Below are 24,146 nucleotides of genomic sequence, written 5' to 3'. Positions count from 1 at the left end.
CAATAAATTCCTTTTGAAATCAATATTTTGTGTCAAATTATAGATTTATTTGGTAGGTAGCCATGTAATAAGCGGGATAAGGTATAGCGAGGCGGTTGTTATAGCGAATACAACCCCTTCAGGCTGATTCAAGATCCCTCCGCTTCGTCCCCCAAAAAATTGTACCGCGGAGGAGAAAAATATTTGATTTTGAAATCGAGCTTCGCACCAAGCGCACGTCAGAAACAGAGGACAGTGTGTGTGTGTGTTCATCTCTTTAGTACTGTGACTTGAAACTTATAAGGACTCGACTTGACTTGCTTAGGGTGAACCCTTGACTTGACTTGCTTGATTTATCTGAACTGTGACTTGAGACTTGACTCGAGACTTGATGGTTAAGACTTAAGACTTGCTTGGACTTGACCATGTGTGACTTGTCCCCATCTCTGTCGAATACATTTAGCTTAATTCAAAATACATTTCAGATATCAAAATGTATCTCACCTTTTATTCTGAAATGTATTTAAAAATGTATACATACATTAATCTTCATTCAAAATACATTTCAGGTATCAAAATGTATTTTACCTTTTACTCTGAAATGTATTTAAAAATGTATAAATACATTTAACTTCAATCAAAATGCATTTCAGTTTTTATTCCGAAATGTATTTGAAAATGTATAAATACATTTCAGTTTTGTCCAAATGTATTTCACCGTCAACAGTGCTGTCATTACAGTTGTAATGTATTATAGAAAATACATTACAAAATGTATTGTGAAGCCCATATTAAAATGCATTTTTCAGATCCTGTGAAATTAAAAAGCTGAAACGTAATTACCGATTGTTGAAACACATTTTATAGATATACATTAGCATAATACATTTCATCTTATAGTTGAAAATTGGAATTTAGCCAATGTTTTAAATGTTCTATTTAATTAGATTAATAAACTGATAGAAGTTACTTGGACCGGTCCCTTGTACCTCCCACAGCAGAAACGTCACTCTTAAGGAGAGATCGAAAGTAAACTTAAACGGTGCACTTGAGACCCAGAGAGTTAACATTTTTATTCGCATAAACGTTGGTCGACAAAATACTAATTCAAATAGAATAACCAGCATGTCAAATGACCGGGGTGAGTAAAAACACGTATGTTTGCATACATGTTTTATTAAATAAGGTTAATAAGGACCTCATTCATGAAACGTGACGATCATATTTTCCAAATGTATTCAAAAATGTATTTAAAATACATTTCTTTTCCGTATGGTACTTGTGCCTCAGGCAAGAGAGCTGCACTTTTTCATGGGATAAACGTTGGTCGACAAACATCAAATAGAATTACCAGCATGTCAAATGACCGGGGTGAGTAAAAACACATGCTTGCAAACTAAATATATATGTTTTTTGCACCAAGAAAAACGTTTAGAAAAGTTATAATGAATAATACATACTCTCTGTTTCTGCAGTTCTGTTACTTTATTCAGAGGATGACATATCAGATCATTTGACATTTGCACAAGGGAGGTGACAATTGGTTTACCAAGATCCTTTACCTACCTACCAACGTCTGTGCGGGCATTAGCGGACCTCGTCCGCATTCGCTTTGGTGTTTGCCAAATCCCGATACTTAAAGTTAAAGTGACCCTGGCACTAGACGACCGTATCGTATTTCCAGCTCAAGTGGGCGAAGTCCGATGCCTTGGTCCGTCTGAGCTGTTAATACGAACATAATTCAGTTTTGTCTCCGGGACCAATAATCCAACTTACAGTTTTCATTCCTCAAACCAAAAATTAAAAAAAAAAAAAAACAAGTAGATGAACAGAAAAATAATTGAAAATTGGAATTTAGCCAATTTTTTTAAATGTTCTATTTAATTAGATTAATAAACTGATAGAAGTTACTTGGACCGGTCCCTTGTACCTCCCACAGCAGAAACGTCACTCTTAAGGAGAGATCGAAAGTAAACTTAAACGGTGCACTTGAGACCCAGAGAGTTAAAATTTTTATTCGGATAAACGTTGGTCGACAAAATACTAATTCAAATAGAATAACCAGCATGTCAAATGACCGGGGTGAGTAAAAACACGTATGTTTGCATACATGTTTTATTAAATAAGGTTAATAAGGTTTACACAGTGGACCTCATTCATGAAACGTGACGATCAAATTTGATCTTAAAATTATTGTACGATAATTTCACCGACTGAGCTGGTATTCATTAATATTATCTTTGCCGTATGGAAAATAAATAATTACCGATTGTTGAAACACATTTTATAGATATACATTAGCAAAATACATTTCATCTTATAGTCACAAATATAGTACAACGTACTAAGGTAAATTGGTAAGACCACTACTTGCCTCTCCTGTTGAAACATTTCTGTTTGGAGTAGTGGTTAGTGTACCTAATGTAATGTAATGTAAGGTCGCCTAACAGTGCAATATAAGGTTGCGGTTCGAAACACCACATTGTTGATGCTGCATTATATTTAGATATGTATTTTAACAAGGTATTAAATACATTTTTGAAAAATATATTTAATCGGCCAATTTCAAACATTTTGACATATATTTACCAAATGTATTCAGGAATATATTTTCCAAATGTGTTCGGATATATATTTTCCAAATGTATTCAAAAATATATTTAAAATACATTTCTTTTCCGTATGGTACTTGTGCCTCAGGCAAGAGAGCTGCCCTTTTTCATGGGATAAACGTTGGTCGACAAACCTCAAATAGAATTACCAGCATGTCAAATGACCAGGGTGAGTAAAAACACATGCTTGCATACTAAATATATGTGTTTTTTGCACCAAAAAAAACCCATTTAGAAACACACTACAGGGTGTCTTTATGAATAATACATACTCTGTTTCTGCAGTTCTGTTACTTTATTCAGAGGATGACATATCAGACTTAGGTGAGATCATTTGACATTTGCATAAGGGAGGTGACAGTTGGTTTACCAAGATCCTTTACCTACCATTGCATTTAATTGTAAGTCTTGTAATCGTTATGTTTTTTGGTGCAAGTGTGCATGTGATTGTTCCATTTCATCTGTTTACAATATATGTATTTTGGGTACAGTTAGATGGCTCAGGCTAGCTGACATTGCCATAACATTGCCTTTCTCTAATGTTATGCTCGGCCAGTTTTGCATTATAGCACAAGCCTGCGATGAATATCCAATGTCCTAATGTCTTAAAACACATTTATTTTCTGTATGGGATCTTTACGATCAAACTTACGTCTGGTCGGAGACCGTGTAAACCAACAATCAAAAAATAAGATAATGCTTGATTCGCAATAAGACCGTCATTATCACGAACAAATACAATCGTAACAGCCTCAGAAACAAAAACCACAATTATAATAATAATAGGTAATATTCAATAAAATGACGAGGAATATAACACATGCAAACGTACCACAATACATATTGTATTATTACCTCATTAATACATTTATTTATTTCACTTTATTCAGCATTTTCTGTATCTCTTATTTTTGTTGGTTGTAAGGTTTGAATAGCCTTTGTGTATGTAATGCGCTAGGCAAATAAACTTGTTTTGCTTTTACTAAGTCACTCATGCCTATAGTATCGACATGTCGAGATCATTAAATGGTCATTATAATTTTGGGGGCTGGCATCTTGATTAGCTAACAGGTCATACATTTACTAGTGAGTGTATAATTAAACCTTGCCCACTTCAGGGTGGTGGAGAGTGTTTGCCTCAAGTGGAGGAGTTTAAGTATCTAGGGGTCTTGTTCACGAGTGAGGGAAGGATGGAACGGGAGATTGACAGACGGATCGGTGCAGCTTCTGCAGTAATGCGGTCGATGTATCGGTCCGTTGTGGTGAAGAAAGAGCTGAGCCGCAAGGCGAAGCTCTCGATTTACCGGTCAATCTACGTTCCTACTCTCACCTATGGTCATGAGGTTTGGGTCATGACCGAAAGGACAAGATCCCGGATACAGGCGGCCAAAATGAGCTTTCTCCGCAGGGTGGCTGGGCGATCCCTTAGAGAGGGTGAGAAGCTCGGTCACCCAGGAGGAGCTCAGAGTAGAGCTGCTGCTCCTCCACATCAAGAGGGGTCAGCTGAGGTGGCTTGGGCATCTGTTTCGGATGCCTCCGGAACGCCTTCCTGGGAAGGTGTTCCGGTCCCGTCCCACCGGGAGGAGACCCCGGGGAAGATCTAGGACACACTGGAGGGACCACGTCTCCCGGCTGGCCTGGGAACGCCTCGGTGTCCCCCCAGAAGAGCTGGAGGAAGTGTCTAGGGAGAGGGAAGTCTGGGCATCTCTGCTTAGACTGCTGCCCCCGCGACCTGGCCCCGGATGAAGCGGAAGAAGATGAATGAATGAATGTATAATTAAACCAGTGGTTCTGGGTCGAGCAGTTATCCTTATGATGACAAAGTTTGCTCTTCTAAAGGACCTCGGCTCTGGGCTGAGACACGAGTGTTCCTTAACATGGAGAATAACGAAATGGTAAATTGATGCTGGAAGCTTTCAATTCATATGTTGATGATCTCCACAACAGCATAGATTATGGGTGTGTCATATGTAAATTAAGGACAAGTGCAGCGCGTTCGCGTGCACAGCTTTATCCGATTTATCTACGCTCATGTCGAAGAGGTGCGACAGTTCCGTAAAACACACCTGGAGATTAATGTATGTCTCTCCCCACGTTTGAATCTGAGATCTTTTGTGAGAAGGCTTCATGAAAGAGGGCAGGGTCTTTCTAAATAAACATTTTCTTTCTGTTACTGCAGTTCCTTTACTTCATTTGGAGGATGACACATCAGCCTTTGGTGAGTATGGCTTGATTAAATAATCGTCATAAAAGATCGGGCAGATAACTTTGAATTATGTCTGTAGTCAAAATCCTAATTGTTGTAATGCAGAAATGTAGATGTCACGTCACACCAGGGTTGGTTCTAGGAATAAGAGGCATATGCAGTAGCTTAGTGCCCCCGACCAAGGGGGGGCCCTCGACCGCTAGGGCTGGGGACCCCAAATCAAATTTAGCTTAGAGCCCCAAAAGGCTGGAACTGGCCCTGCGACACACATTCTGTGAATACAATATTTGTTCACAGTTCACATAGTGGCCAAACTGCTTCATTGAGTTCTAGGAGATCATGTGACATCTGGTTTACCAAGATTTCTCCTTTACCTACCATTTGAGCCTTGGAGGGCATTTCATTGTTAGTCTTGTAAACTTAGTTGCTAAAATTAGAAATGCTAATGGTTGCCTTTGTCTAATGTTATGCTCGGCCAGTTTTGCATTTCATATAGCACAAGCCTGAGATGAATATCAAATGTTCTTAATCCTACAATAGTAAAGATTTTAGAGTTTATCATCGTGTTTCAAATATACAAGGACACATCAATTTCCGTTGCAGGTTCTGATGAGGTTGAATCACCTTTTACCACTTAGGAAGTCATATACAGTATTTATTGATAAAAGGGAAATTCATCACTGTTCAATATGGATATTTGTTGAATATTGGTATTTGTGAATCTCATTGAAATTGGTCAAATTTAAAAAGTAATAACCTAATGACCTATTACATCAACCTAACATGCACTCTATTTCATTAGATCCAGAGAACCTGTCTGATTGGAGGATCATTCTTGTGGGGAAGACTGGCGCAGGGAAGAGTGGGACAGGAAACACCATCCTGGGGAGAGAAGTATTTGGAGCAGAGGCTTCCTTTGAGTCAGTTACTAAAAGATGTGAGAAACAGAGTGGCGTGGAGAATGGAAGGAATATTGAAGTCATTGAGACCCCTGGACTCTTTGATACGACCATGTCAGAGGAGGAGGTGAAGGAGATCGTCAGGTGTATAGAAATGTCTGTCCCAGGACCCCACGTGTTCCTGCTGGTTATCAGGATGGGGAGGTTCACACAGGAGGAGAGGAGCACTGTGAAGTGGATCCAGGAGAACTTTGGAGAAGAAGCCTCAAAGTACACCATCGTGTTGTTCACTGGTAAAGATCAGTTGAAGGGGAAAACAATTGAGGACTGTCTGGAACGTTCTGTTGCACTTCAGGAACTGATCCGAATGTGTGGGGGAAGGTACCATTGTCTCAATAATGAAGCAAGGGATGAGCGCTCTCAGGTCACTGAGCTGCTAGAGAAGATACAAGGGATGGTGACAATAAATGGAGGAACGTACTACACCAACGAGTACCAGGACGCCCAGAGAAGAATAAGAGAGGAGGAAGAGAGGAGGAGACAGGCAGAGGAGGCGGAGATGAGGAGAAGGGTTGAGGAGCTACTGATACAAAAAACAAGGATCAAGGAGGAAGAAAGGAGAAAAGAAGAAAGGAGGCAGGAGGCAGAAAGGAGGCAGGAGGCAGAAAGGAGGCAGGTGGAAGAAAGGAGGCAGGAGGCAGAAAGGAGGCAGGAGGCAGAAAGGAGGCAGGTGGAAGAAAGGAGAAAACGTGAAAATATTACAATAAAGGCATCTTCCGCATTATTTGTTGCAAGTTCCATAACTGGGACTGCAGTTCTCTTTGCTGCTGAAGCAACTGTTGCTGTTGTCGCTGGACCAGTTCTGCTTGGTTTGGCGGGTGTAACTGGTATAGGAGCCCTTACTTACTGGTCTGTAAAAAAAATCAAGCAAAAACAACGCAGTAATGTAAATCACCTACTGCTTCACAATAGCACCCACAATAATATTAGTATAAACAATTTCATACATAGAGATCCATAGACACCCATTCCGAGACAGTCATACTGACTAACACCCCCCACCCCAAGACAGTAGTACTGACTAACACCCCCCACCCCAAGACAGTAGTACTGACTAACACCCCCCACCCCAAGACAGTAGTACTGACTAACACCCCCCACCCCAAGACAGTAGTACTGACTAACACCCCCCACCCCAAGACAGTAGTACTGACTAACACCCCCACCCCAAGACAGTAGTACTGACTAACACCCCCCACCCCAAGACAGTAGTACTGACTAACACCCCCCACCCCATGACAGTAGTACTGACTAACACCCCCCACCCCAAGACAGTAGTACTGACTAACACCCCCCACCCCAAGACAGTAGTACTGACTAACACCCCCCACCCCAAGACAGTAGTACTGACTAACACCCCCACCCCAAGACAGTAGTACTGACTAACACCCCCCACCCCAAGACAGTAGTACTGACTAACACCCCCCACCCCATGACAGTAGTACTGACTAACACCCCCCACCCCAAGACAGTAGTACTGACTAACACCCCCCACCCCAAGACAGTAGTACTGACTAACACCCCCCACCCCAAGACAGTAGTACTGACTAACACCCCCCACCCCATGACAGTAGTACTGACTAACACCCCCACCCCAAGACAGTAGTACTGACTAACACCCCCCACCCCATGACAGTAGTACTGACTAACACCCCCCACCCCAAGACAGTAGTACTGACTAACACCCCCACCCCAAGACAGTAGTACTGACTAACACCCCCCACCCCAAGACAGTAGTACTGACTAACACCCCCCACCCCAAGACAGTAGTACTGACTAACACCCCCCACCCCAAGACAGTAGTACTGACTAACACCCCCCACCCCAAGACAGTAGTACTGACTAACACCCCCACCCCAAGACAGTAGTACTGACTAACACCCCCACCCCAAGACAGTAGTACTGACTAACACCCCCCACCCCAAGACAGTAGTACTGACTAACACCCCCCACCCCAAGACAGTAGTACTGACTAACACCCCCCCACCCCCTGACAGTAGTACTGACTAACACCCCCCACCCCAAGACAGTAGTACTGACTAACACCCCCACCCCAAGACAGTAGTACTGACTAACACCCCCACCCCAAGACAGTAGTACTGACTAACACACCCCCACCCCCACCCCAAGACAGTAGTACTGACTAACACCCCCCCACCCCAAGACAGTAGTACTGACTAACACCCCCCACCCCAAGACAGTAGTACTGACTAACACCCCCCACCCCAAGACAGTAGTACTGACTAACACCCCCCACCCCAAGACAGTCGTTCTTCCTCTAGAGTTGAGGCCTCTCTGAGCATCTGCACAGCACCCTCTATTTCCTGATCATTCATGGGTGAGGACTTGTACCCGGTCTCAGAAGAGGCCTGTGTTGGCATTTACCCAGGCAACCCCCAGGTCAACAACGCATCTTGACATCTGAAATGAAAGATCACAACAATCAGATAGAAGTAGAGGTGTACGAAGTACAAAGTATAAAGTACTCAACTGGGTTCTGCTGTGTTCACACCTTTAGGGAAGTATCTAATTAGGATCTAAGTAACCAGGTAAAGGGAGTTCAAAACTAACCAGTGATCAATAAAATAAAAATGAAGAGTGTAAATGATCAATTAAGGTCATTGGTTAGTTATGAATTCTGTTTAGGTAATTTAGCTCATCCTTAGAAACTTCCCAAAACTGGTGAACATAGCCAAATAAATCTACTTTTTACACCACTGCATAGAAGATGGCCATGGCAAATGATTATTTTGTTTACATTTCTAAATAATGACAACATAGTGTATATGAAGCTAAGAATTAAATGAATCTTACCTGCTTGCATACAGTAACAGGTGCATCATGCGTCTTTAGTTAGTTATAATGTACACTAATTGAATAGATATGGCTAACAAGTAGCCTACCTCGTCTCATAGTTAGCTATATTTAAACGTAGCTATAAAGGTTGTCATGTTTTTTGTTTTCAAACTATTCAAATCTCAGATTCAAAGAATTTAGTAGATGAGCGATCTTAGTGAACACCTTAACTATCCCTGAACTTTGTTCAGCAAGGATGAGCATCCTCAAGGTGTTTTTTGCAGATTTAACTGCTTTTACCACCTTTTTCTCTGGCGCTCCAAAACGTGTTGCTGCACTTGCTGAGGCAACACAGAGACGTATTCCAAGGCCACCAGCTGTACGATGGAACTTCAAAAGTAGAACTGTCAATGCAGTTTGGGAAAACCGCGCTGCACTGCTCCTGTGTATGGAGGACATAACCAGGATGGGATGAGGCCACCATAAGTGAGGCACACGGCCAGTCAAAAAACTGCAGGAATTTTTTTTCTTCCTTACGCCAGAAGTAGATGTTTTATACAACACTCTGCAAAAACGGAGCATCGATGCATCTGGGATTAGCAGTGCGCTCACCCGTTTCAAGGAGAATGTCCAGAATATGCGGAAGCAAACTGATGAATGGGCTGCCACCGTTCACGATGGAACAGACGAGCCAGGCCGACGAGTAACCAACACAGTGCCGGTGATGGAGGCATGTGACACAGTCATGGAGCAGAGGTTTTCACAAAGTGACCACTTGATTGCTGCCAAGCTGGTTGACAGCTCGCTCTTCCCACAATTTGTCCTGTCATTCCCTACATCTGAGCTTGACTGTGCGGTGAAATTATTGCCTCTAGGAAACGAGGAAAAGTTGAAGTGAGCTGACCACTCAGTACCGCCACACTGACCTTCACACTGGTAAGACGGCCCTGTCTCTGTTAAGATCCATCCATGAGAACCTAGAGGCTTTTGCGGAGACAGTCACTCCGCTGAAAATAATTAAAACACCTAGGATGACATCCGAGTCAGAGAGGAATTTTTCCACCTTGAAGAGGGTAAAAACCTTCACTCGTAATACCATGGGACAACCGCGACACAACGCATTGGCCATGTTGTCCATCGAAAGCCAGCTAATTCAGCAGCTAATTCAGCAGCTACATGACTTAATTCCCAAAGTAATCGAAAAGTTTCAAAGGGTTTGTGCCCCAATTACTTCTATGTAACATGAGTTAAATTCTGAACACATCCACATCCATTATAAGAGGGTGTGCACACTTATGCAACCAGGTTATTGTAAGGTTTTCATTTTTCCCCCTCAAAGATTTCAGTTTGTTTTTCAATTGAATTGTTCACGTTATAGGTCACATTAAAGGTGGAAAAAGTTCTTACATGGTTCATCTTTGTCTCATTCTTTTACATCACAAGAACCAGGCATTTTAACAGGGGTGTGTTGACTTTTATATCCACTGGACAGTGTCAAATGCTGCACTGAGATCTAATAGAACCAGAACTGTTATTTTATCTGAATCAGTATTCAGCCATATATTATTTAAAACTTTAATCAAGGCCATTTCAATACTGTGGTGAGGTCGGAAACCTGACTGAAATGTGTCTAAGAGATCGCTTGAGGTCACAAAATTCCTGAGTTGATTGAAGACAACCTTCTCAATGATCTTGGCTGTAAAAGGGAGATTTGATACAGGTCTATAGTTGTTCATTATAGATGCATCCAGTGTTCTCTTTTTTAATAGGGGCTTAATGGCAGCTGTTTTTAGAGGTGTTGGAAAATGCCTGATTGCAGAGAGCTACTAACTATTTGCTGTAGGTCCATAGTTATAGAGTTACAAATTGTTTTTAAAAAGTCTGATGGCAGTGTGTCGAGACAGCAAGTGGAAGCTTTAAGATGTCGAACTGTTTCTTCTAGGGATTTTTGATCATTGTATTAAATTGCGACATAATAACCAAATAATGTCTTGGTGGTCGTGGTGACGGTACAGTATCCTTGTTAGACTGTGTAGTTCTGATGGTCTGTCTAATTCAATTTTTTCACTAAAGAAACATGCAAATACCTTACATTTCTCAGTGGACATGAGTTCTGATGCTATCTGCGTCATTGGGTTTGTAAGCTTGTCGACCATGACAAATAGAGTGGGGGTATTGTTGATATTCTTGTTGATCATTCCCGATAAATGTTGCTGTCTGGCCCTGTGTAACTCATTGTTGAAGCTACCAAGGCTTTGTTTATAGATAGATAGAATTTGTGTTTTCCTCCACTTACGTTCCACTTTCCTACATTCTCTTTTCATGGCGCTTACCAACATGGTGGTTTTTCATGGTGTTTTCTGTTTGCTCATAGTTTTCTTTACCTTTACTAGTGCAACACGATCCATGACATTCAATATTTTGGCATTAAAATTATCCAGAAGTACATCAACTGACTCAGCACTTATTGTTGGAGAGATAGCTATGGCTTCCATAAACTGAGCATTGATACTCTCATTAATGTACCTTTTCTTAACAGAAACAGAGTTTACTGGAACATTCAGGGTGATTAGTGATTAAAAAAAGACACGGAAATGAACACCAACTCAACATTGTAACTCCAACATTCCAGGCAGTAAAATATAACAAGGGAGAAGACCTTGAGAATAAACACAGTGATGAGTCCCCTCTGGTACCAGTTACTCCCATGAGCGAGCTCACAGCAGTAAATAATAATGTATGTTGACACTGAGTGTTAATCAGTTGGTCACCATGTATTAACACCACCACCTCCAACCTATAGTCACCATGTATTAACACCATCACCTCCAACCTATGGTCACCATGTATTAACACCACAACCCAGGGGCGTTGGACTGGGGGGAAAAGGGGTACTAAGTATATAGGGCCCTAATGTGTAGAGGGGCCCTCAAAAATGTTTGAATCTTGAATAAATTGGGGAGGGGCCCTCAGAGACCGCCTATGTACATGCCACCACCTCCAACCTATGGTCACCATATATTAACACCACCACCTCCAACCTCTGGTCACCATGTATTAACACCACCACCTCCAACCTATAGTCACCATGTATTAACACCACCACCTCCAACCTATAGTCACCATGTATTAACACCACCACCTCCAACCTCTGGTCACCATGTATTAACACCACCACCTCCAACCTATAGTCACCATGTATTAACACCACCACCTCCAACCTATGGTCACCATGTATTAACACCACCACCTCCAACCTCTGGTCACCATGTATTAACACCACCACCTCCAACCTATAGTCACCATGTATTAACACCACCACCTCCAACCTATGGTCACCATGTATTAACACCACCACCTCCAACCTATGGTCACCATGTATTAACACCACCACCTCCAACCTCTGGTCACCATGTATTAACACCACCACCTCCAACCTATGGTCACCATGTATTAACACCACCACCTCCAACCTCTGGTCACCATGTATTAACACCACCACCTCCAACCTATGGTCACCATGTATTAACACCACCACCTCCAACCTCTGGTCACCATGTATTAACACCACCACCTCCAACCTATGGTCACCATGTATTAACACCACCACCTCCAACCTCTGGTCACCATGTATTAACACCACCACCTCCAACCTATGGTCACCATGTATTAACACCACCACCTCCAACCTATGGTCACCATGTATTAACACCACCACCTCCAACCTATGGTCACCATGTATTAACACCACCACCTCCAACCTCTGGTCACCATGTATTAACACCACCACCTCCAACCTATGGTCACCATGTATTAACACCACCACCTCCAACCTCTGGTCACCATGTATTAACACCACCACCTCCAACCTATGGTCACCATGTATTAACACCACCACCTCCAAGCTTTCAATTCATACGTTGTTTATGCAACATATGAATTGAAAGCTTCCAGCATCAATTAACCATTCGTTATTTTCCATGACAAAATCAGAACTACTGGTTTATTTATACCCTCACCAGTAAATGTAAGACCTGTTAGCTATTTAAGATGCCAGCCGAAATTATAATGACCATTTAATGATCTCGACATGTCGATACTATAAGCCTGAGTGACTTAGGAAAAGCAAGTTTATTTGTCTAGTGCATTACATACAAAAAAGGCAATTCCACAATGACCAACAGAAGAGATAAAGAAAATACAGAATAAAGTGAAAGAAATTGATATATTAATAAGGTAGTGATACAACATTTAATACTGTGGTACATTTGTTGGCTGTGTTATATGCTCTGTCATTCCTAATACTATTATCATGATTGTGGTTGTTGTTTCTGAGGCTGTTACGATAGTTGTTTTTAATTATGGTCTTTTTGCAAATCAAGCATTTTCTTATTTTTTGATATTGGTTTACATGGTCTCTGACCAGACATGAGTTTGATCATAAGGATACGACAAAGATAATGTTGATGAATACCAGCTTTATCGGTGAAATTATCATACCGTCATTTTAAGATCAAATTTTATCATATGCACGTTTCATGAATGAGGGCCACTCGGTAAACCTTATTTAATAGAATGTTTTATATTTTTTGTGCAAATCACATCTGCAATATGTATTTAGTATGCAAACGTATGTGTTTTTACTCACCCTGGTCATCTGACATGCTGGTTATTCTATTAGATGTTTGTGGACCAACGTTAATCCCAAGACAAGAGTCAGCTCTCTGGGTCACCAGTGCACCGTAGAAATCTCTCCTTAAGAGGGACGTTTCTGCTGTGGGAGGTACAAGGGTCCCAGTAACTATCTATCAGTTTATTAATCTAATTAATATATCATTAAATAGAACATCTAAAAAATATATATAATTCCAATTTTCAATTATTTGTCTGTCAAAACAATAGAAAATTGGGTTTATGACTTGTTTTTTTAATTTTCAGATTTTTGGTTTATTGAAAAATTAAAATGGTATTATTGGCTAAGGCATTGGACTAAACCATATGACAAATGGGGAGTCAGAGGTGGTTGGTTACCCCCTTTTATTGGTCAGTTTTTTTTTCCATTGTAGCCAACAACACACCCCACATCTGCATCTCACCCAGATAAGAGGTTGCTTGTACAGCTCGTTAAGCTTGAAGCCATGTGTTTAGTCCGATACAAGTCCATAAACCCAATTTTCAACTGTTTTGACAGAAAAATTATTGAGAATTTGAATTTTCAACCCATTTTTTAAATGTTCTATTCATGGATATTAGTTAGATAAATAAACTGATAAGCGTTACATGGACCGTTAACCACTGATTGCACATCTAAGTAGTTAAAATCTAGCAAGTGCATACATTTCTTTTCACACTTTATAGCTGTGCACAACACTATCCTGAGGAGAAAACAGACCTGCCGAGGGCTTCACCCCTCCAATGTCATTCTATTTATCCACTCTGTATTAATTGATCTATTTAAAGTTATAATATTTGAACGCCAAAATATGGTAATATATGGCTTATTGCTTAGTTATAAAATGGTCACAGCGATGATAGTTTTCATTGACCTAATAAGGTACTGCGATGGCTGTAAACAGGTAACTGATACAACGCATTTAGAAAACCAACAGCCCCTTAAGTTTTTCATATTTAGTCATGCCAGTGTCTCAATTTCCTGCATTAAATAAATTGATTTATCTAGAACGCATACTCCACACTTTTAAGGATTCGTTTATTTTGAAAATGCATACACATACATTGTATATTAGAAGACAAAACTGAAATATAATTGTCTCTTGAGTTCAACCGTGTGAAAGCAGATTTGGCAGTAATAACAGTGTAATAACCATGGTGAGATCCAAGTGCAGACTCAGGAGGCAGGTGTACAAACTAGGCAAGGTTTATTGTCTTCAATAGGTAAAGACAGGTCATGTGAAAGCAGATTTGGCAGTAATAACAGTGTAATAACCATGGTAAGATCCGAGTGCAGACTCAGGAGGCAGGTGTACAAACTAGGCAAGGTTTATTGTCTTCAATAGGTAAAGACAGGTCATGTGAAAGTAGATTTGGCAGTAATAACAGTGTAATAACCATGGTAAGATCCAAGTGCAGACTCAGGAGGCAGGTGTACAAACTAGGCAAGGTTTATTGTCTTCAATAGGTAAAGACAGGTCATGTGAAAGCAGATTTGGCAGTAATAACAGTGTAATAACCATGGTGAGATCCAAGTGCAGACTCAGGAGGCAGGTGTACAAACTAGGCAAGGTTTATTGTCTTCAATAGGTAAAGACAGGTCATGTGAAAGCAGATTTGGCAGTAATAACAGTGTAATAACCATGGTGAGATCCAAGTGCAGACTCAGGAGGCAGGTGTACAAACTAGGCAAGGTTTATTGTCTTCAATAGGTAAAGACAGGTCACGTGAAAGCAGATTTGGCAGTAATAACAGTGTAATAACCATGGTAAGATCCGAGTGCAGACTCAGGAGGCAGGTGTACAAACTAGGCAAGGTTTATTGTCTTCAATAGGTAAAGACAGGTCATGGGAAATCAGGGTTTGGTACACATGAATAACAATAGCAGTAAGCAGACAAGGAATGGGCAGAGTTCAGGTAAAGGCAAGCAGAGGTATGCACACCGGAAAGCAACAAAACTTACACGTATGGGGTCATAGAAAATACAGCCTGGCAAGAACGACACAGGAATCATCAAGACAAACTGCCAACCAGAACAGACATCCACCAGATGAACTGACAACCAGAACAGACATCCACCAGATGAACTGACAACCAGAACAGACATCCACCAGATGAACTGAGAACCAGAACAGACATCCACCAGATGAAATGACAACCAGAACAGACATCCACAAGATGAACTGACAACCAGAACAGACATCCACCAGATGAACTGACAACCAGTACAATGAACGCAGGTGAAACAGGCACAGGTGACGGGTTAATGGAATACACCTGGTTGGGGTGGAACACAATGCAACAAGATAATTAGGGTGTGACAGTTGTGAGTTTATTTTAGTTAGTCTATACTAACTTTGCATACTTAAGCAATATTTGAGCATTCTTGAGAAAAACTCCCTACTGCAGACAGTTTGGGTCCAGCCAGGTGAGCAACAGTACACTGTCCTTCACAGTTCTTCACTAAATACTTACTTTGGAAGCATCGATGGACAACAATCTTCAAGTCATGCCACAGATCTGCGATTGAATACAGGTTCAGGGCTCTGACTGGGCCGCTCAAACACTTAACATTTAATTCCTTAGCTCCTATTCCTGGAGACTTAGCCTCCTGTATGTTTTGGTCCATGTGTCCCCTAGTCATAGTGGGTGGTACAACTAACACATAAACACATTCATTCATATCTTATGTGATGCAAAGTTCAAGTACCATACAAGATGGATATTGTTGAGCCCACAACTCCTGCCTTTCACTTCTTCTATTGAATAACATGTAAATTCCATTATATATTATAAATGTATGAATTGCAAAAAATATTTCCCATTTGTTCTCTGCTAAAAAACTAAGATGTTCTTCACAAATACTGCCAAGAACATGTCAAATACTCAGCTAGTGGCTCACCATAAGAAATATACTTTATGAAGCTATATGAGTTCATACATCAAATATTTTATTTGTGAAGCAGAAATGTAGATAATACAGTGTATTAAAGAGACAGGCTGTCTCTGCAGGGTCAAACTGGACTGTTTTGGACCTTCCAACATAATGAAGTGGTGCCAGACTGAGAAGGTTTGGGAAACAATGCCCGGGTCTTAGAAATTGTTTTCAAATACACTGCTCAAAAAAGGGAACATGTAATCATCACAGCATAAAACCAAGTTAGTTAAACTTCAGGGATATCAATCTGTCCAGTTAGGAAGCATAAGCGATTGTGAATCAATGTCACCTGTTTTGGTGCAAATGAAAGTGACAGCTGTACTGAAGAGGCAACAGCAAGACAACTCCCAAAAAGGGAATGATTTTGCAGGTGGTGGCCACAGATGATTGCTCTCTCCTTATCCATCCTGACTGATTATACTCTAGTTTTCTAGTGTCCTTGTCACTACTGGTACCATGAAGCGGTGCCTGTAGCCCATTTAGGTTGTACACCTAGTCCAGCTCCTCCAGGATGACACATCCATACGTACCTCCACAAGAAGGTTAGCGGTGTCTCCCAGTAGTCTCAAGAGCATGGAGGAGATACCAGAAGAAGGGCCATTACACAAGGAGAGCTGGACAGAACGTAGAAAGGCATCCACGCTGCAGCAGTACCGGTATCTACTCCTACTCCTGCCAGAGCACTACAAAATGACCTCCAGCAGGCTACTGGTGTGCATGTTTCTGACCAAACTGTCAGAGACCGACTCCATGATAGTGACATGAGGGCCCGACGTCTTCTAGTGGTACCTGTGAACTATGCAGGTGGGGTGGAATAGGTTTTTTGGGTAATAAGTAGGTTATACACCAAACACTACAGTGGGATAAAAATCTAAATTCCAAAACACGTTTTGCTGGGTCTTGGCTATAATTGGCTTTTGTTTGGTCAGAAAAGCTATGACCAGATTTTAAACTATAACCGCTTCCAAATGAGTCAAAAGGACGATAGAGATTTTGGCAACATTACATCAACATTTTGGCAATGTTGATGTATACTTCTGGAAAACGTACGTGTTTAGAGACAAGTAGCACACTTGAAAAAATAGCGTAACAGAAAACTGCATATTACAGGCGTCTTCCGGGCGAACAAAGCGATAATGTGTCGATAATAAAAACTCTTCTCCCCCCCCCCCCCCCCATTTTGCGAGACAAACGCAAATGTTTCACATACCATCATACAATGGAATGTGCAGCACTACGTTTGTTCTTTGATTTGTGTAGATCCTGGTTTAATATATACGACACTGTCTTTTAGTGCAAGTGTGTAGACAAACACCTATACGAATGTCTGCGGACGAGATCGCTCATGCCCGCACAGACATTGCGGGAACAACCATTACTGTGCCCTATAACCATTACTGTGAATTCAGAAAAAAAACTATTGCTGTCTTTTTTTTTTGGAAGGTTTCATTGATGTGGTACTGCAAATCATAAATATAAAGCTAACTTCTCCGGTCCAATTGTTGCGTGCCTGGGTTGAGGAGTCAGTCGCAGGATTGTAAAGATGATCGTTTTATTTGCTCAGGTAAAAAACGAGTATACTGTGAGTAAACAGACATTGCTCAAAATGCAGTCAGAACATATAGTATGGTAAACAGGAAAAGACTGGGTACAGATCTACAGCTAACCGCTAGTGTGAACTCGACAATCAAACACACAACATGAAACAATAAAGCACAAGGGCAGCAGAGGAAACTGATAAACACAAACTGATGATGGAATAGGGAACAGGAGTGTGTGATGATGAGACGACAACAACAGTCGGGGGTTGGATGGTGGAAAAGGGGCGGTAGCAGCTAGTAGACCGGTGACGTCGATCGCTTGAACCGCAAAGAGCCAGAAGGAAGCTGGTGCGGAGGGAGATGTGACACAAGTATATTGAACAGTGTTAAATTAATATATCATAGTATAAACAATACACATAACACACATACACATATATACTTATTTTTATTATATATTTATCTTGAATTTTACTCATTTTATTATTATATATTAACTAAACACCGGTCCAATAACTCACCTCTCAAACAGAAAGCAATTCGCCAGTTTATGTTTTTCCATTCCAGTCATCTTTGATGAAATCTAACATTAGTGAATACTTACTTTTGATGCTGATGTTTTTTTACTTGAGATTTGCTTGCTGAATCGGGATAGATAAGAGTGAAGTCTCCTTTGTATGGTTGGCTTACAGAAAGGGAAAGTGGTATTTATGGAAAATCAATTTCCTCCGGAGCATTATTGTCTAAGGGTCTGTGTACCTTTTGAACATTGGATTATTTTGTACAATGGAAAAACGGAGTTACAGAAAATGTTTCTTTTTAACCATTTGATTCCCGTCTTTGATTTCCAATTCAAAATGGCCAAACGGGGAAATCTCAGGCATTTTTGTTGGACATTATTTAAATTTCTTCTGTTGAAATAGGACACTGGAAAACTAAAACGTGTTTCTGTTTTCCTATTTTTATTTATTTGCTTTGCTCATACTGGGAAATACACACCTCCTCATAGAATATTCATAGGGTCTTCATATAACATGTATAGGGCTTGGTAAGGTGTGTTGGCAGCACTAAGAAAAGTTTGTATTTTGTATGATGTAAAGATAAACATTTTGATGTTGCTAAGATTCAGAAGTTATCATGAAGTTGGTACGCCTACACAGAAAACTTGACTGAACTATGTTAGCTTGCACTAGCTTTACAGCTAGCTACTTGCTATCTAATAGCTAGCTACTTGCTATCTAATAAGCTAGAGACCTAAACTTACCTGGTTTCAGACTACACTTATAGTAACAGTTGGTGGAAGTCACTCCCTCAACCTTCTACAAGCTGGTTAGAGCTACCTGCTGTAGAAAGTGGAGATTTCTCCATTACTTTTCTTAGGTTACATCGCTAGATATTCTGTCCGCTAATGGTGCTTATGACTGACTAATAATGAACAGCAGATACTGTACATGGTTACCTATTTGTCATTGTCGTGGACATCAGGGAAGAGGCAAAAAAGGTTATAATAAATAGCAAAAGAAAACACACAAAGTATTATAACAAATATAATAGATTTAATGAACAACTCACAATTTGAGCGGATGAAAGAGAAATTAAGGTGACCTTGAATTCATTTGGAATTTCCAGGCTGAAGTTCAATTTCTTCACCTTCTGACATTTCATAATGACTTCAGTCCTCAAAAGTGTTCAATGTCTTAAGATGACCAGAATGTGAGACCAGTTTTATTGGTATACATTACATTCACAGGAGTGGGGAATCCCATGAAACGGAGGGGTGTCAGGGGGTATATATTAGCCTGCCTGTTCCACAAACCTTCACACACATGCTGGTCGCTGTGGTCTTTCATGCTGGACTCGTAATAAGAAGTGAAAAAGTAAACAATTAGATTGAATGCTCAATGCTGAAAATCCTGAAAAGAATTAGACAGTGCATGTGAAAATTGCATACCAACTGGGCCCCACAGAAATAGGATTAGAATCGTTGAATGCACATGGAAGATATGGGATAATGCAAAATGTCCTCTATAACACAATTATTAATTTACGTAATTATATATTTTTGTATGTGTAAGAAATATCTAATTGAGCTATGCAAAGTCTTAGTTAGATAACCATGTGTACCTGATGTTCATTATTAGTCATAAGCACCATTAGCTGAAGATCTAGGTATGTAAGCTACAAATAGTAATGGATAAATCAGCTTTCTACAGCAGGTAGTTCTGAACAGAAAGCTTAATCTTGTAGAAGGTGGAGTTATTGATTTACATAACTGTAGTCTATAACCAGGTAAGACTAGGTAGCCATCATGTTATATCGTAAGTAGCCATTTTGCAAATTTTAAAGCTAGTGCAAACTAACTTAGTTCAGCCAACATACCCTCCAAACACTATACATATTCTATGAGGACCATATTAATAGTCTATGAGGAACAAAGGACTTGAATTCCTGCTATGAACAAAACAAAAATAGAAAGATGGAGACGTTCGTTTTCTTTACCAATAATCCATGTCCAATTTCCTCAGAACGGAATCAAGTCAATTTTGTTTCAAATTCAACAACGAAAAAAAGAGGAAAATGCAATTTCCTAATTGGCCGATATTCGTTTTTCATTGAAAATCAAATAATGGAAATCTAATATGAAATAACCGTTTTTTGTCATTCAGCATTGTACAAAATAATCCAATGACCAAAAAGTACACGGTCCCTAAAACGATGATCCTTTGCAGCCAGTTGGTTTGCCAGATTATAAGGGACCGTTTCACTTTCGTTTTCCCTGAAATCAGTCGATTTCACGGACTGAGAGGTAAAGATCTCAATGTCAACACAGCCAGTCCAATAATCTCTTAGTGTTATCGTATTGTGACGCAATGGCGTATGGGCAATGTCTCGGTTATCCGGTGCCCAAGTCAATACATTTAATTCAGTTCGCCGGACCTTTTCGTATTTATCCTGAAGCAAATTCGTCCACTCGTATAGGTGTATAGGCCTACGACGTTATTTAACGCATTTATGTTTGAGTATTTATTCACATTTATAAAGGATTTAGAACACATTAAACGTACGTTGCCATAGTAACACTCATACGGAAGTTCTATTTTTCTAACTTAAATAAGCACAAATGAAAAAAGAGAAATACAAATACCTTTAGTGCTGTAGGCAAATAGTATGAAAAGAAACTACTGAACTGTGTAAATGTATGATAGCATTTCATTGTTAAGGGAAGGTTTGTCCAAAAGAATCAAAGATTATTTGAAAATATTGGCTACAATGGACTTGTATAATGTATAATTCATATTTTAGAGAAACTCACTTGACTGTTTCACCTCCCTGAAAAAAACCTAGGAATCAAGAATGGAGAGTGGAAAGAAGCTAGGCGGAGTGAGGATTTACCTAGGTCTAACAATGTTTTTTCCATTTGACATTTAAACAGCAAGCACTGTTTGTAACTTCCTGTCTTTACTAATGGGCTTAATGGGTGAATGATTATAAAATGGACAGGTACCAGTTTATTGATTTTTTTTTACACTATAAAATAAACAACAAATATTTTACAATGAATCACAGATGTATTAAGCAGTTTTGTATCGGCACACAACCATATTTATGAATATGGAATACATTTTGAGTCACAGAAAACAAATTTAATTTGACCAACTGTTTATAATACTGTTCTCTAAACAAGCAGAATAGTCACCTAAATAAGAGAATGGTAGAATATAACTTTTGTCCATTCAGGGACTGACATAAGCCTTTGCATCACCTAACAAGAAAAAAACTGGTAATTAACCAACACGTTCGCTCTGCCTACTTTAAACTCCTGTGTATTATTTACACATTAATTGAAATGTGATTACTTCACATTTCAGAGTAGCAGGATAAATGTGTGTTTAAAGAACTGGGATGGAGCCTGTGTCTTGACCACTGACCTGCTTCTTCCGTGGAAAGCAGAATGACCCGACAAGACGTTTATGGTTGGTTCTGATGGCAGGGAGGTGTTTATGGTGGGTTCTGATGGCAGGGATGGAAGGTCCTGACATCCTCCCATTTTAATTAGTAAAATACTAAAAAGAGTTGTGTTTTTCACAGGTCCCGAAATATCCTACAGAATGGACGCCTCGCAGAAGTCTTCCTACATAACAGAGCTCAGCGGAGATGCCAGTGCTGGGTTAGCAGTAAGAGTACCACACATGAGTACCACACACGGTTCTGTTCGTTATTTTTATGGACAGAACTTATAGGCGCAGCCAGGGGCCGGAGGGTGGCAGGTTTGGGGACCACACGATTTTGTCTCTGCTCTTTGCGGATGATGTTGTCTTGTTGGCCCCTTCAAACCAGGACCTTCAGCATGCGCTGGGACGGTTTGCAGCCGAGTGTGAAGTAGTGGGGATGAGAATCAGTACCTCCAAATCCGAGGCCATGGTCCTCAATCGGAAAAGGGTGGCTTGCCCACTTCAGGTTGGTGGAGAGTGCCTGCCTCAAGTGGAGGAGTTTAAGTATCTAGGGGTCTTGTTCACGAGTGAGGGAAGGATGGAACGGGAGATTGACAGACGGATCGGTGCAGCTTCTGCAGTAATGCGGTCGATGTATCGGTCTGTCGTGGTGAAGAAAGCTCTCGATCCCAGATCCCAGATACAGGCGGCCGAAATGAGCTTTCTCCGCAGGGTGGCTGGGCGATCCCTTAGAGATAGGGTGAGAAGCTCGGTCACCCGGGAGGAGCTCAGAGTAGAGCCGCTGCTCCTCCACATTGAGAGGGGTCAGCTGAGGTGGCTTGGGCATCTGTTTCAGATGCCTCCGGAACGCCTTCCTGGGAAGGTGTTCCGGGCCAGTCCCACCAGGGAGGAGACCCCGGGGAAGACCTAGGACACGCTGGAGGGACTATGTCTCCCGGCTGGCCTGGGAACGCCTCGGTGTCCCCCCGGAAGAGCTGGAGGAAGTGTCTGGGGAGAGGGAAGTCTGGGCATCTCTGCTTAGACTGCTGCCCCCTCGACCCGGCCCCGGATAAGCGGAAGATGATGATGACATGGGTTTATATGGGTGGAAGGGTCAGTAGGCTACCTGTCATCTGATGTGCTAACAGTGATCCCCAGCAGTGGGCGAGTAGGATACCCTGTTCATTACTGTGGTCATGTTGGTTCAGCTTCAGCTCCCCTCTCTGCCAGACTACCTTCAAAAACACACACACCGCTACCAGACTGAGTGGTCGACATCCCTTCTCCATGTACTTGATGCAGGTAAAACCAAAATAAACTGACCCTGTTTGGCAGCACCTCCTCTTTCCCCGCCTATATTGACAGGTGCTGTTTTTCCAATATCCTAAGAGAGAAACAGAGAACTAATAGTGTGGATTTCTGAATTTCCTCCCAGCTTGAAATAACAGAATACTGAAACCGAGTGCTGTATTGGTTCTCCGTCACCCTGTTCATTGTGGGTTAAGCAATGAATGAATCATACACTAATGTTTTTTTGGCAAAGTCTAATCTGGCCTTTCTCTTCTTAAACCTTATGAATGGTTTGTACCTTCTGGTCAACCCTCTGTATTGGAAATAATGAAGGAAGAGCCCACACCTGTCCATGAAAAAGCTTTTGAGTCAATTGTCCAATTACTTTTGGTCCCTTGAAAAAGGGGGCTACATATTAAAGAGCTGTAATTCCTAAATCATTCCTCCAAATCAGTATATTTGAAAACAGGACACATTGGCAAATGCAGCTCCGGGGAAAAAAAGTTGAAAAGGAAGGTTTTGAATGAGGGACAGAAGCGTTCAATTTGCAGTGATCTTTTAATTTTAACCCTTCTGTGCCTCACTCAAAACCTTCCTTTTCAACTTTTTTGGAAAGGAAAGAAAAAGGTGCAGTGGTCTCTTCATTCTTTCCGGAGCTGTACTTTACACATTTTTCTGGGACTCTTTATGGCTTGATAGTGCCACACTTTCAACAAGTGGCCAAAAAGAGAGAGGGAGAGTCAACATCGTCTGGGAATCAGTGAGGCGGATTGGAAAAGTAATTCCTTTCTTGGTTCTTTGGTCACTGAACATGAGATCCACCAGGATGGCAGTAATAGTTGTAAATAATAACATTACAATGCTTACATAGTTTCCAACACATTTGTATTGGCCTGTTTCCTGCATCAGGCATATAGCCATGGTTGTACACCCAACCAGAATGCTAACAGAGATGTATTTGTCTACACTCTCATTGGCTGTAAATGACTTGTTACAGGTGAAACGAAACTTACCCCAGAGTGTAAGGAGCAGCACGTTGCTTCAACTCTCACTGTCACAACAGAGAACAACAATTCCAGATCTGTTCACTACAGGCACAGTGAGTATTCAACCTAACTACCTTATTACTTAAATTATGTACAGCAAAATACATTATTTGAAAATTATATTGAGTAAATATTGAATTGTTTTCAGTTTGTATGCCTTTGACGCAAACATAATG

General features: G+C 40.9%; 2 protein-coding genes across 18 annotated transcripts in view; both read left to right on the top strand.

The window, feature by feature from the left end:
• The first annotated feature begins 1,003 nt into the window (after positions 1-1,003).
• LOC117592791 (GTPase IMAP family member 7-like) lies at positions 1,004-6,815 on the top strand. Of its 6 annotated transcripts, XM_034294140.1 has the most exons (5): positions 1,004-1,120; positions 1,270-1,350; positions 2,680-2,760; positions 4,771-4,809; positions 5,600-6,815. In XM_034294140.1, exons 1-5 carry the CDS (start codon positions 1,105-1,107, stop codon positions 6,715-6,717), a joined length of 1,335 nt encoding a protein of 444 aa, XP_034150031.1. In that variant the 5' UTR covers positions 1,004-1,104; the 3' UTR covers positions 6,718-6,815. The 6 variants fall into 6 exon arrangements, with proteins under 6 accessions (XP_034150031.1, XP_034150036.1, XP_034150032.1 ...); XM_034294141.1 differs by lacking the exon at positions 2,680-2,760 and having other exon boundaries at positions 1,005-1,120; XM_034294142.1 differs by lacking the exons at positions 1,004-1,120; positions 1,270-1,350 and adding an exon at positions 1,937-2,061.
• Positions 1,269-24,146, top strand: part of LOC105009423 (GTPase IMAP family member 8-like) — a 29,196-nt gene continuing 6,318 nt past the window's right edge. The window contains exons 1-6 of one of the 12 annotated variants that reach the window (XM_034294131.1): positions 13,425-14,569; positions 15,058-15,463; positions 21,572-21,706; positions 21,792-21,877; positions 22,843-22,936; positions 23,922-24,023. The gene's annotated coding sequence lies outside the window, so the exon portion shown is untranslated. Of the gene's footprint in view, positions 1,351-2,040; positions 2,062-9,372; positions 9,489-13,424; positions 15,464-21,571; positions 21,707-21,791; positions 21,878-22,657; positions 22,748-22,842; positions 22,937-23,522; positions 23,766-23,921; positions 24,024-24,146 lie in introns of those variants that run through there. The other 11 variants (XM_034294130.1, XM_034294132.1, XM_034294129.1 and 8 more) reach the window with 11 other exon arrangements.

This window comes from Esox lucius, chromosome 9, assembly GCF_011004845.1.
Source record: "Esox lucius isolate fEsoLuc1 chromosome 9, fEsoLuc1.pri, whole genome shotgun sequence".
In the NCBI taxonomy this organism is placed as follows: Eukaryota; Metazoa; Chordata; class Actinopteri; order Esociformes; family Esocidae; genus Esox; species Esox lucius.
The sequence above is the reverse complement of the archived record's forward strand: the minus strand, read 5'-3'. Positions and strand labels throughout refer to the sequence as shown.